The sequence below is a fragment of the Tigriopus californicus genome, chromosome 4 (assembly GCF_007210705.1).
Source record: "Tigriopus californicus strain San Diego chromosome 4, Tcal_SD_v2.1, whole genome shotgun sequence".
Taxonomy (NCBI): Eukaryota; Metazoa; Arthropoda; class Copepoda; order Harpacticoida; family Harpacticidae; genus Tigriopus; species Tigriopus californicus.
Window position 1 is genome coordinate 2,331,298 of NC_081443.1, and position 13,217 is coordinate 2,344,514.

The 13,217-nt window shown below is 42.5% G+C and overlaps 1 protein-coding gene across 2 annotated transcripts; it reads left to right on the forward strand.

The window, feature by feature from the left end:
- The first annotated feature begins 873 nt into the window (after positions 1-873).
- LOC131879642 (homeobox protein B-H1-like) lies at positions 874-7,832 on the forward strand. Of its 2 annotated transcripts, none has more exons than XM_059226001.1 (5): positions 874-1,865; positions 2,705-3,051; positions 3,121-3,288; positions 6,985-7,203; positions 7,307-7,832. In XM_059226001.1, exons 1-5 carry the CDS (start codon positions 1,481-1,483, stop codon positions 7,670-7,672), a joined length of 1,485 nt encoding a protein of 494 aa, XP_059081984.1. In that variant the 5' UTR covers positions 874-1,480; the 3' UTR covers positions 7,673-7,832. The 2 variants fall into 2 exon arrangements, with proteins under 2 accessions (XP_059081984.1, XP_059081986.1); XM_059226003.1 differs by having other exon boundaries at positions 878-1,865; positions 7,319-7,832.
- The last annotated feature ends 5,385 nt before the right edge of the window (positions 7,833-13,217 follow it).

Sequence of the window (13,217 nt, forward strand, 5' to 3'; positions counted from 1 at the left end):
GTAGATTACTAAGAAATTGTTGAGGCGTATAGACTGTGGAAGACTGAAAACTTCGTTTTTATAAGTTCTCTCCACTCTGATTAATCAACTCGTTGGTGAATGAATTCAATTGTAAAAAATGTCAGATTTTTGATAATCTCTATAGAACATTAGAGGTTCCATTGGTTTCAAGAAACAAGTTTTAACGGGACAAGCTCATGCTCTGTATTCCAATAGATCTGTATTGTCCGTTTGTCATTAGTTCTTGCGGCGTTCTTCTTTCGGGAACGTCACTAAAGAGAAATGGAAGCGAGGCTGCAGGCTGTTTAGGCTGTGTCGGTTGTTGGTTTTGGGTTAGAGGCCGGAGGTTGGTTGGTAATTTGATTTTCTCTCTTTCATGCCATGATAAAGCCTCTCGTTAGTAGACCCAATTCAATAATGGGCTTCACTCCTCCTCTTTCCTGAAGTCTCTCATGTAGCAAAGCAAGGGCTCTGTTTTTTGCCGCTTTCTACCTCCTCCTCTCTTCCCCAGACTAATTTCATCCCATCCTCTGCCCATCAAACAGCCATCCAGCCAAGCGGCCCGCCCGCCCGCCCACCACCCATCCACCTAGTGGCTTGGCACTCACCCTACAACATCACATGGAGGCCGAATACCCCCACTCCTTAATAAATGTGGTTATATTGCCCATTAACTTGTCTATTGAACACCCTCCGAGTCCCCAAGGCTCTGCGGGACCTCGAAATCCCCTCTACTCGGAAATCCAGGGAAAATTGGCGCCAACCGTCGGCGTTGGTTTTGGTAGAGCTCGCTGATTGGTCAGCGCTCCGCTGGCGTCGCCGGAAGGACCGCCTTTTTTAAACGGCACCCAGAAAACGCTTTGATAGGCAGTGCCATGATAGAGAAGGGATCTTTCTGCATGTACGGAGGATATGAAGGAGAGAAGGAAAAGGTGTAACGAGTGTGTGGTAAAAAAAAAGAGGAAACTTGGAGAATAAGATCCGCAGGATTCCAGGAGAAACAGTTGGAGACGAACTGTCAGACGAACAGGAGAGATTGGTGGACAGTGAGACAAAGAGGCGCCTTTGGTGTGGTGTTCAAGACAAAACAGAAATCTAAATCCAACTCGAGCTCACGCTTTGGGATGGGAATGACGGAGCATTAGTGGCACGAAAATTAAAGGACTCAAAGCTCATTCCGTTTCTTCGTTGGGTCGGCTTTATTTGCTCTACAGTGGTGGACAGTAGGCTGAATGGACCGATGAGTTAAGCCCCTTTATCTCCGCTGTTGTTGTTACCAGTTCTCGCCATTGTTTGCGCCCCGAGGTGTTAATCTTCTTGTGCTTTGAGACTTACTAAAGAGGATCCTAAAAACAAACCTTGCGCCGATGAGGAGTGAATCCTAATATAACAAAAGTGGGCTTTCCGAGGAAGTGACGGATGAGCCGGAGTTATTCTGGGCATCGTCTCATTTAAAGACAAATTATTTGCAGTCGACAAAATGACCTCCTCGTGTTCAGTGGTCCAAGAATCGGCTCTCAACTTGTCCAACGGATCTACTCACGAGGGTGCAGACAAGATCAAGATGGAGGACGAGGAAGACATGGACGATACGCCTTCAAGTCTCCCCTCCAATAGTGACACAGCTGCTGCCATTCGATCCCATTCGATTGACGCCATTTTGGGACTGAGGAACAACGGTCCCAATGGCACCCATCACCAGTTCCTGAGTCAGGAACATTTCAATGAACTAGTCAACAAGGCTAGGTTGTCCTCGAGCACCCAACAAGCCATTAATTTTAGTACAAATTTGCTTGCCTCCAACCCTGTGCAATCTAATCGTTCTCTGGATAAGGATCTGAACCTTCAGCACAAATTAAGCCGTGGTAAGTCATAACTCTTAACTGCAAGTCTGTAGAGAGTGGGACGAGTTGGTGTGGAACCACTTTTGGAACGACTTCATCAGTCGATTTTTGTTTTGGTCGCAAGTCCATGACTTAATGGAGTGCGTGATAAGATCAGCGGGACCAAATGCTGGTCCCTCACTAAAATGGGATCCAAATCCCTTTGACACTTTATCTAAATGAGCTTTGACGTTTAGGCCCAACCTGATTACCCATAATGAGCCATGATTCATTAAGTAGAAAACTTTTCAGTGTATATACTTTTCTGCATTTGTCAGACTTGTTAGAAGTGGAAAGGTTTCCTAATGGAACTGGGTTACGGTTTGGTCCGCTTGCCAGAGATAGGATCTCGCTAGCCTCCAAATAAACCTCGGTAATTGAAATGAAAGCCATTAATTAGGTCTCCAAAGTGGTTGGCATTTATGGCTTAGGACTTCGGACAAACATCATGAATTAATCCGGTGCTACTTGTTTTGGTAATGATTCATGAGCCTTGATCTGTTGTACAAATAAGCCTTTTTGGAACACATAGGGGACCAGAAATACTGTACTGCTAAATATCTTTCAGTGCCATATGTCAACGATGATTATCATCTTCTCCTTGTCCTTCATATCTCGTCACTCTCTGTATTGCCTGAATTGTAAGGCACAACATATGCGATGCCTCGAAGCGTGAGGTGAAGGAAATAATTACCTTATTCAAGATTAACGAATCGATAGCATTCCTATGTGGGTTAGAAGAGAAAAACAATTCGAATCCGAGTATATTGCAGTCCCATGAATAATATCATCTAACAAATATTGCGACTTCCAATTCACAGGAGGATTTACCCACAATGCTTTGGGTATTCCAACATCTTCGCTGTTGTCGACGTCATCGGCGACGTCATCGGCGGCGGACCGACAACTGAATGGCTCCAAAATTAGCTCTTCAAATTCGGCGGCGATTGGCGCTAAGAACAACGGGCGTTCTGGAGGAGGAGGAGGAGGAGGAGGAATAGATCCCATAGAGTCCAGAGGAGCCAATGGATCAGAAGCACGAGGAGAGCATCATCATAATAATAACAACAATAACAATAACAGCAACAACAGCATTAGTAATAGCAATGGTCGGCAACACCATGACAGTGAAGACGAGATCAGTGATAACAATACTGGAGAGGACAATGTAAGTTTGGCGCAACTGGGATGCTAGTTTCAGGAGGGCTATTTAATCACAAGTTGAATTTTTGTGCAGGATTCCGATGGAGGCAAGAATAGTAAGAAGCACCGCCGGAATCGCACCACCTTTACCACGTATCAACTCCACGAATTGGAGCGGGCGTTCGAGAAGTCCCATTACCCGGACGTGTATTCCCGAGAGGAATTAGCAATGAAAGTCAACCTTCCCGAGGTTCGAGTCCAAGTAAGTGGAACACTACAAAAACAACAAGCAAGCCAGCACCAACCCCATTCAAATTGGGAATCAGGGCGTTCTTCCACCACTGCTTGCTTGCATGGCGAATTATATTACTGTGTTGGCGTTATCCTTAATGAAATCTAAATGGCAATTTAGATCTAGTTTTACGCCAAGAGCGTCGCCAACGTTGGTCGGCCAAGCAAAGTATGCGTGCCTTTTGCCTCACTAGTAAGTACATGAGTTGATTCCACTCATGAACATTTCTCATGCTAAATGTGGAACTCGAGGCGCTCAATGCTTCATAATCATTCGCCGCTGAATACTTACACTACAACTAGCCATCTGATAACAGAGCACACACGTAGACACTCACACACACACACACACATATGCACTCAGTCCACCTGAATTCCAAATGACAACCCCAACAATTCCAGAGCAAAGAGGAAGAGAAAGAGAGAGAGAGAGAGAGAGAGAGAGAGAGAGAGAGAGAGAGAGAGAGAGAGAGAGAGAGAGAGAGAGAGAGAGAGAGTGGAACAGCAACTAGTAGAGATCTAGAATGAGTCAACCTTTGAATCCTGCTTGTATACGTATTAGTATGTTTCAGGTACAGAACGTCACATTTACTCGTATTTATACAAGTAAAAGTCAAACGAGATTGAAAGATGGGATTTCGATTCACTATTTGCTTGGACAGTTACCAAAACAATTACTTTACAAGTATAGTTTCTTTCATTCATTTGTCTCTTAGATAGGAAATAATTGTTCCCTGGTGATTGGTTACTTCCCAAAGCAAAAAGCCAGCATATATTTGATTACATATCCAAGTATGATGGATAATAGAAATTGTCGAATAAACTCCCTTCCGCAGGATGAACATTGCCCCACACCTTAGATCGAGAGCTAATTAAAAGTATTCTTTTGTCAGATTGGGTAAAATGGTGTTTCTAGGAACTGAGATGCTACACATGTTATTCCTAACATGTGTTCGTGTTAGCCATTTCTGATTCAGTCTATACAAATATGACCATTCAAAGTGATGCACTGGACAGAAAGAAATGTTCAACCATTTTTAGCTAGGCTTTTTCGGGCTGAAACACCGTCGACCGGTCTTCACCCTAAACAACATTTGAATGATATGTCTCTTTGACGTACGTTCGTGTACCATATTTTCCAATCGTTGTGGTAGAATAGTGCAATGCCAAGAATTTTCTTATCAAAGATATCTATCAAAGAACTCCAATAACCGTAGTCCAATTAGCGATGGCTGTTTTTCATTGGAAATAATTGATAGAAATCTTCTTTTAGTGGCTTTGCCAGGTTCAATTGAAAAGAATTAACTGATACGATCTCCCTTCATCCCCGATTGAAAGCGTCTTTTATGAATAAGGAAAAGACAAGTAAGCACAAGTTACAGAGCCAGAATTATTTCCCCTCACAAATGAAAGCACTTCCAAAAGGCCCCTCATCAAAGTGTCCCGTGTTTTGGAACTTTCATGGAGTTTAGCGTATCACAATTAAAATCATTCCTGCTTATATTGCTTCACTATCTAAAATTAAATCAGGAAAACTAATTTCATATTCCATGGGAGAAAGCCATTCTCCGGCTCATTTTTCCACAAATGAATAATTGAAAAAAAGTTCATTATATGTAATCTATATTGTTCTGTTTTTTTTCGAGGGGGCTCGAAGGGCAAAATCTCGACCAATAGGATTGTTACTTTGGTGCAGGGTAAACCCATCAGTTTGACGCAAACCAACAATGAGAGTCGTTAGTCTAAAGTAATGACAAGCTTTCATGGGGAGAAAACGAAAACCCCATAATGTGTGATGGGTCATTAGAGCGACTCGGTATAGAGATAATAGAATTCATTACTTCTGAATTTGGAGAAATCTGGACATTTTGGAGCCTTTGTTGCAAAATATTAGTAGAAAATCGGCGATAATTTCGCAATCCTCTCTGACATGTGCATGACGTTTTTATGCAACGTGTAAATTTATCTTTTTGTGCTCTCTCGCATTCAAAGTGTGTACCTACATTGAATATTATGATATGATGGTATTGGCATTGGAAATAGACCCATGAACGTAGAGTAACACAAAATAGGCTACGAGTTCGAAAGAGAAATACGGTTTAATCATTAATAACTTCTTTGGGAGTTTTTCTAAAGCAGTTCATATCATGAACATCACACGGATTTTGCGCTTTCAGTTGCAAAAATGCACATCAATATCATCAAAACCATGAAATTTCCTCAAGTAATGTTTTTGTGAACTTCCTTATCACTACTGGGAATGTAATCTCCAACAGTTCAAGATGAAAACTGATGATTCTTATACAAATCATTTTCCTATCCATGAAATATCTGATCCACAATATTTCAAATCTGGCCGGCATGTGCCTTTTTGATGAACAGGCCATTAGGAAGTACACTGTGATACGTTTATTTTCGGCAAAACTAGCTCCCTTGATACAAACAATGCTTGTTCAAACAATTATTTGACGGCATTGGATGTCATATCGAGAAATCTTAATCATGGCATTGTGAGGTTAGGGAGAATAAAAGTAATGAGAAAAAACAACAAAGAAAAGCAACCTACAGCTCTCGTTTGTTTTGGCTCTTTTCAAATCTTGTCATTAAAAATTTCCAAGTCCTTTCTGAAATGAGAGCGAATATGTGGGGAACCATTTAATTAACGATAATCTGAGCTTGAAATCTGAATGGAACATGGTAGTTGTTTCTCGTTCTCTCTTTTTCTTTTCCGTTTTCCTCCGTGTTGGTTTGATTTGGCACAATGAGAAATGGCAACAAGGTTAAAACAACACCCTTATGCTCAATCTACCGGAGAAAGCAGTACTATGTCTACTACGCAGCAGGAAATTGCATTTTTGCCCTCATTGAAGTCTAAATGAGAGCTCGCCTGTCGCTAAAAAAGAATTCTAATGGGAAAATTCTAGCCCTAAATGTTGTTGGCAAAATTCGTCCTGCAAACATTTTGGAAATCTAATTTACTCCACCATTCCCCTCTCTGAACGTAGATTGGTTCCTCCAACCAACGCTCTTCAAAACTTTCCTATTTCGAGAAAATTGCGGCTATTGTGAAAACGGAAAATTCCACTTCCCCCCCCCTTTTTTTACTGCCAATTGGAACTTGGAACGTGTGTATCAACAGTCCCCTCTCTCCGGCAAGATTCACTCTCGTTCCATGTCAACGCATCTGTTCCAAGACCCAGGGGGATCAGGGCATTGCCATTTTGAAAATGGCATCTTGATCCAAAGACTTGAACGATGGTTCTTGGCAAAGCCCAGTCAGATGGTCCTGTTCACACGCTCTCTTCTGTGGATGGAAGGGTTTTATTGGGTGTCAGGGCAGATCATCACATTACATTATGGACTGTCTACAACGAACGAACGACCGACCGAGCGAGCGAGTGAGCGAGCAAACCCGTTGGGAGATATGGCGGTTGAGGTCCGTGTCGAAATTGGATACGGAGGATCCCCATCCAATAAACACCGTGTTGATATCTCGTCTTAATCGTAACGAATTGACCGTGAACTTCGAGTTGGGAGGTCTCGAAAGGAGAAACGGGTTTATTTTGGGGGGGAAACAAGAAACCCCGACCCATAATCGAAATATCCACAAAAGTAAAGAAGCATGTCTGTTTAATAGATCTCCCTTTCTGTTCCACCCTTTCCATAGGTCTGGTTCCAGAATCGAAGAGCCAAATGGAGGCGCCAAGAAAAGATGGAGGCGGCTCGGTTGGGCTTGCAAGACTTCCAATTAGGAGGATTGGCCAGTGCCCTGGGAAGGCCACCACCTGGTCTGGGGTTGCCGCCGGGATGTGAACCCTGGGGTCTGGGGCCCTCACCCTTGTCATCGCTTTCTCATTCATTACCGGGATTTCTCTCCCATCCACAAGTAAGTACTTAATTGTCAAAGGAAATGAGCCTTCTAGCTGAAGATATGCCAAAACCTGAATTTCAAGATGAGTTAGCCGTGAATAGCTTGACATTGTCCCCAGTTTCGATTGCAGGCCGCATACGCCAGCTATCTCACGTCACCCGGTGGGTCATTATCCGGACTTTCCTCCAACCTGTCGGCATCCTTGTCCGGTCCCTTGCCACCTCTACCCCATTCTCTGATCAATTCGTCGCCCTTAACGTTGACTACAAGTACGAGTTTTGGGGGCAAACACGTTGGCTCGCCACCAGTGTCGCCAATTTCGATCACGGATTCGGTCAAAAGTCCTGACACTCCCAGCAGACACATGAGTCCTAGCTCATTTGGTCCCAGTGGAGAAGATCCACGATTTGGCAGCATTGAATCCCTACGTTTGAGAGCCAAAGAACAATTGGAGTTGCTCAAGGATCAGCACTGTTTCCGATAGACGAGGGAAGTGAGATGATAAAAAGAATCAACTGTTTGTTTTAGTTTGATGTTCTTTCTGCACTATTCATACTTCATTGTTCATCTGACGATTTGCTTTTAGTGAATTTCTAAATCTGATTAACTTGCACTTGATCGAATAAAAATAGAATTCAAGCATTTCCTCACTTCTTTTGGTTCTGACTTTAATCCAACGATATTGAAGATTCTTATCACTACTTGGGATGATCAGCCGAATGTGCAGTGCCTACTGTCCTACTACAAAGCTTGCCCCTGACTTGGCTCGGATCTGACAGGCACACAATAAAAACGTTAATGGTCAAATTGGTTAATAGACGTTATCAAACCTTGGTCTAATTGAGCCTTGAATGGTCAATCCGGCTGAAGATGGGCTAGAAAATCCTGCACTAGTCCCGTCAATCAATTATGTGTAGAATTCCGTCATATTTCTGAAACCAAAGGTAAAAGACAAGAAGCAAGAAACAAGGCTTGAGCCTTTTCCCCATTTTAAGGGACAATAATGAAACAAATTGAAACTGCGGTCACGAACATTTGTGTGGGTTTTGCCACTGATTAATTTCAATAGGGAGGTGAGAGCGCAATTTAAGTGTATTTGAGTGATAATTGATGCGCTTCGGAGATTAAAGCCGGCCAGTTGGTTGAAAAAATTCTTGCGCCATTACCGAAGAAGGACTCGGACACGACGTTAAACCTCACTCATCGCCATGAAGAGCTACAATCTGTAAGGATCTCTTCTGGGAGCTCTGTTCAATAACTTGGATAAGGAGCCAAAGCCAGGTTAACCTTAACGCCGTTCAGAGCACTTTTTATGTGTCAAGCGATTGACAAGATTATCTTGTCCAATAATCAAGATCCACTCTTCGGCCATTTGGGCCACCGGCGCCATTGGGTTAGCGAATTGTGAAAACCTTCACTTAAATGTCTTGATTTGCTTTAGACCTTGGAATGTAGCGAGAAAAGTGAAAATGGGGAAGGAAAAGAGCCCTCAAGGAAGAGTGAAGGGCCAAGTTCCCAATCTTTAATGGGCATTAATGAGGAATCAATTGAGCTCAAATTCGGCGTCTTGAATGACGCTCGCCAATTGGAGATGAATTTGTCCATCCACCATTCCGACAGAGGGTAGCTCTTCCTTTTGTTCAAAGTCTCAGAGCTTCAGAGCCCATGTTTGATGTCTTGCTGGGATGATTCTCCTGGGAAATCTTGGGTCTATTGAATCTCAAACAATGACAATCACCTCTCAACGGCGCTCTTCATAATCGGATGATGAAGATGGTAAAGGCTCTCCCCCTTTGGAGATCTATCTTTGCGGACAATTTGCCATAATCAACAGGAAGTGAGCAAATCTAGCGTTCCAAATCTCTGGAACCAACCGCTATCAAAGCGCTTTATGGACCGAAGTAACGATAGCACTTTTAACAAAAGAAGACTTCTCCTGTTTTGGGCGGAGATTGGAAGCGGGACTTTTCAAGTGGCTGTTTATTCAGCCTGGAATGTGATGGTGTTCGCTTATTCGTACCCGACATGACTGAGTCTAATTGTTCAAAATCAACTGTCACTTCAAATCCACCATCTGAGCCTTGAAATACTCCACAAATTGGCCCAGTAACGTCGTTGGCGGGCAATCTGTGCGGCCATCTGCTCCTGACTTGCAATCATTCCTCCCCTCAAATGAGTTTCTAGTGTTGCCAAATCAGTCAGATAAGAAACTGAGTCTGTGCCATCGAAATTCAAAGCGTTTCCCGGGTTCTAATTCAATCTTTGTTTCGACCTGAGGGTGGGTGGATGGAATACATATTTTTGAGTTGCCTGCTTGTTCGCTTTTGTGCCTGGGTGACTGAGCGCAAATAAATTGTTGGGAGGTGTTCAGTTCTAAACCCTCCTGCTAAATTTGAACTCGCACAGGGACTTGGAAGGAGGAATGTCTTGAACAAAAGACAACCCTCCAAGCCCTGGTGAATTATTATTGCTGGGAACCTGGGTGGGGGATTGAGGCAGTGAACTGAAAGGTAAAGACATTTGACACTTCGTGTATTGGGAACACAAATCCCCCAATGGCTCCCAAAACTGTTTAGGTGAACCCATGAAGTGGTGGCTTGAATGGAGCCCGATCTCGACACAGGAACTTCTTTTGAACCACTACCAGAGAAAAGAGACATGAGAATGTGTCTGGATTTGCATACCTCACCACCATCATGATGATGATGATCATCATCATCCCCTTCTGCACTCGCGTCACTCTTTGAACATGATAATGAGCCAACTTCAAGTGAAACTCACTCAACTGGAGTTTAATTCCTTTTCACAGGACAAAAGAAAACAAATTCCTTGGGTATCAATTTTCGCCAAAGTACCGATTATCTTGTTACCGAAATGAATCCTATGAATCTGACAAGACCGACCAGGTGCCTTTTGCACGCCTAAATTCTAAGCCACAAAGGTCTAGCTTGTTCATTATAAGAGGAATTTGAGGCTAATATCTTCTTAGTTGTGTTTAGAGCTTCACCTCATAACGTTGACTTCCTTCGTTGAAAAAAATTTATGAAATTTCAATCGCTTCAATAAGCTGTTGTAAGAGTCATCTATGGGTCCAAGGCGAAGTTGAGGTTTGACGGATTTAGTTTTTCAATCATGAAAATCAACTCAAAGTATAATCTGTTCATCTGCCAAAATTATAAGCCCGTTATACTGAAAAGGCCACTTTACAAAATATTTTCCTGGTTACAAATGTATTAGAGGCTAGTGTACATACATATGCCAGAAATAGAAGGCATTGCAAAACAGAATAATCGGAGAAACTGGATAGGGTGGTCGAGGTGGGTCGTAGTGTTTGCTAATATCTCTCTAATCTCCGAGATCCTTCTTATGGTGCGTGCATGCGTTGGAGTGTTGAGTTTCTATTTGAATGCTCTCTTTGGGAAATCAACGGAGCTGCAATAATTCGGCGTTATTGCATTACCTCTTGAGATAATGTGACCATATCACGAGGGATCTTGCAACTCACTCCAGCACAGATGTGACAACCGGAACACATTTTACCAGCAGAACGATCACTTTGGTGTGGCCTTTGTCTTCGTTAGATTTGATCTCCTGATATTTGTCTCTCTCTTGATTAGTATTAAACACGTCCTCCTTCGTGATATTCCTCAAAATGAATGTGTAATTTGCTTTTCCACAATATTAGGATATCTAGGATATCTAGGGACCCTCAATTCGTGTTCCAATGGTGCCTTAAACATCAGCATTGGAGCTACGTAGCCGGCAACGAAGGCACGCTCCATCCACAGGACCACAGTGCCAGTGGGTAGGTTGATGATCTCGGGACCATCTCATGTTTGCCGTCCTCCGTGAAGCGGAAAATCGAGGGAGGCCGATCACGAGTGGGTAATTCGTTCTGCGGACATCCTCGGATCCCCCGATGTCAATCCAAATATCACCACCACCAACCAACGTGGCAACCAACATGGCCTCATTCATCTGCGTGTGCTCCCTTGGATGTGTATTAGATCAGAGGATAGCGATGAACATGAGGATGATGTCATGACAGAGGGTGGTGATATTAGCATTGCTTGAGGCTAGTCACATGCACGCACCTGAAAAGGGATACAAGCGATCTTGTCTTCGTCGTCAAATTGATATTGTTCTATATCTTCGGGATGTGATACATACAAGTGGGAATTGCTAATGGCTTTTGTAATGCCATCATCAGTGAATAAGAAAGGAAAGGTACCGTACTTACACGCATGTACTACATGCAGTCGATGTATTACTTTCAAGTGGACCATTCATGTCGTTTCAGAGGGGAAAGGATCATATTTTATACACATTTTGTAGTAAAAAAAACCTCTGTTTGGCCATTGTATTTACAAATAATACTGATTGTTGTCCCACTGTCTTGACTCTGCACCATCCACACATTTAAGAGAGCTTCTAACGCTTGTAAACTCGATTGGTGTATAAAAATGATAGCCTATTGTCTTTGGGAGAATTGTTCAGATCCCGAGATTTTGACGATGGAAAGTATCAGTTTCACAGAAATCTGTTCCTCAAGAATGATCTTCGTTTCGTGTCGCCAATTATCAGGATAGACACGCGCAAATGTCGGTGCAACCGTTACCAATACACTCTCGTCGGATCTCAAAGGCTCGAATTTCAGCTGCGTAAATAAGATTAGCATTTTATTAGCTTGGATTGGTTTCTCCATTTGGATGGGTGGCGTGAAAAGCGCACTTCAAACAACTCGAGATGGCTTTCTTCCTCCACTTTAGCCGATTGTCTTTGATTCTTTCCGTCTTTCTTTCCTCCGTTCCCGCTGTCTTTCTTTCTCTTATTGTTCGTGCTTAACTTGTCGGAAGGAGAACGAGAGAGACAGAGAAGAGTGGAGTTCGCCAAAATTTTCTGGTTCCAATCCGCTTCCGCTCACCCACCCGCACTGATTCCGCTTCGCCCGAGGACGAATAACTTGACTTTGAAGTTTAGAGAGCTTTCCACGAGAAGATGGAACTTTTTTCTGCCAGCGAAGGGGTCGGTCGCCTTCAACTCTAAACAGTCGAGTTGAAGTTTCATATATGGTCACACGGGCATTTATGAAGTCTGTTGCCTCCTGAGGATATGGATAATCGGATGGGTATCTACAGTAGCCATGGTTTTTTTCCTTGGATATAATCTTTCAAAGATGTAATTGATTTGCCGTGTTGATAAAATTTTGTCCCACATAGGCGTTTTACAGTAGATCGTAGCAATGACGGACAATATCTACGTAAGTGATCTGATTTGAGGACGATTCAATTTGATCTGAAAAAATGCATTGGGATGAAAAATCATGACTTGGAAAACCATTCTTTCTTGATACCGTACCATCTATTAACATTTGAAAGGTGTCATTCTTTTAAGTAGTGGTATGTGTTTCCGGCCAACGGCAATCAATCTCAAATAGCACTTTCAAAACAGCAAGAAAGATCCTTCAACCTTGAGCATAATATAAAAAACTGAACAAAGTATTCGTGACGATCGGTTTTTAAAATGACATGAAATTAAAGGCCTAGATATATGTTTTTTTTTGAAGGAAGGCAAAAAACTAAGAATTTAAGTACCGCAGAATCGATTGATTTTTCAGAAAGAAGATGGAATAATTGGAGAGTAGATCATTATTCCCAACCCTTTTTGTTTAAGAATTCAATTTGTTGCATTATATATTGTTTTCTTAAATGGCTTGTAAGACTGAAAATGCGCAAATTGCTTCGACATAGTCCACAACATTCGCACGAACAACAACAATACACTATTATTGTAACACATACTGTACAACAAGATTTTGATCAACAAACACGATAAATGTAAGCAATCATCTCGTTCACATCGATTGCAATTGAATGAAATGTAAAGAGCTCAGCTTTAAGTTGTACTCGGCATATCTTGCCACTTTAAGAACCTCTGAATAGCGAATAAGATGACAGGGATAGTGAACGTGCATTTTTTTAATCACGGTAATCGGAATTGATTCCATTAAATCAGTGTAGGTTACTGAG

Bases quoted from the DNA above. Each gene is read 5' to 3' on its own strand.
- LOC131879642 (XM_059226001.1), top strand. From the start codon at position 1,481: ATGACCTCCTCGTGTTCAGTGGTCCAAGAATCGGCTCTCAACTTGTCC. The intron at 3,289-6,984 runs GTAAGTGGAACA...CCCTTTCCATAG, and splicing joins TTCCCGAGGTTCGAGTCCAA to GTCTGGTTCCAGAATCGAAG. The intron at 7,204-7,306 runs GTAAGTACTTAA...CATTGTCCCCAG, and splicing joins GATTTCTCTCCCATCCACAA to TTTCGATTGCAGGCCGCATA.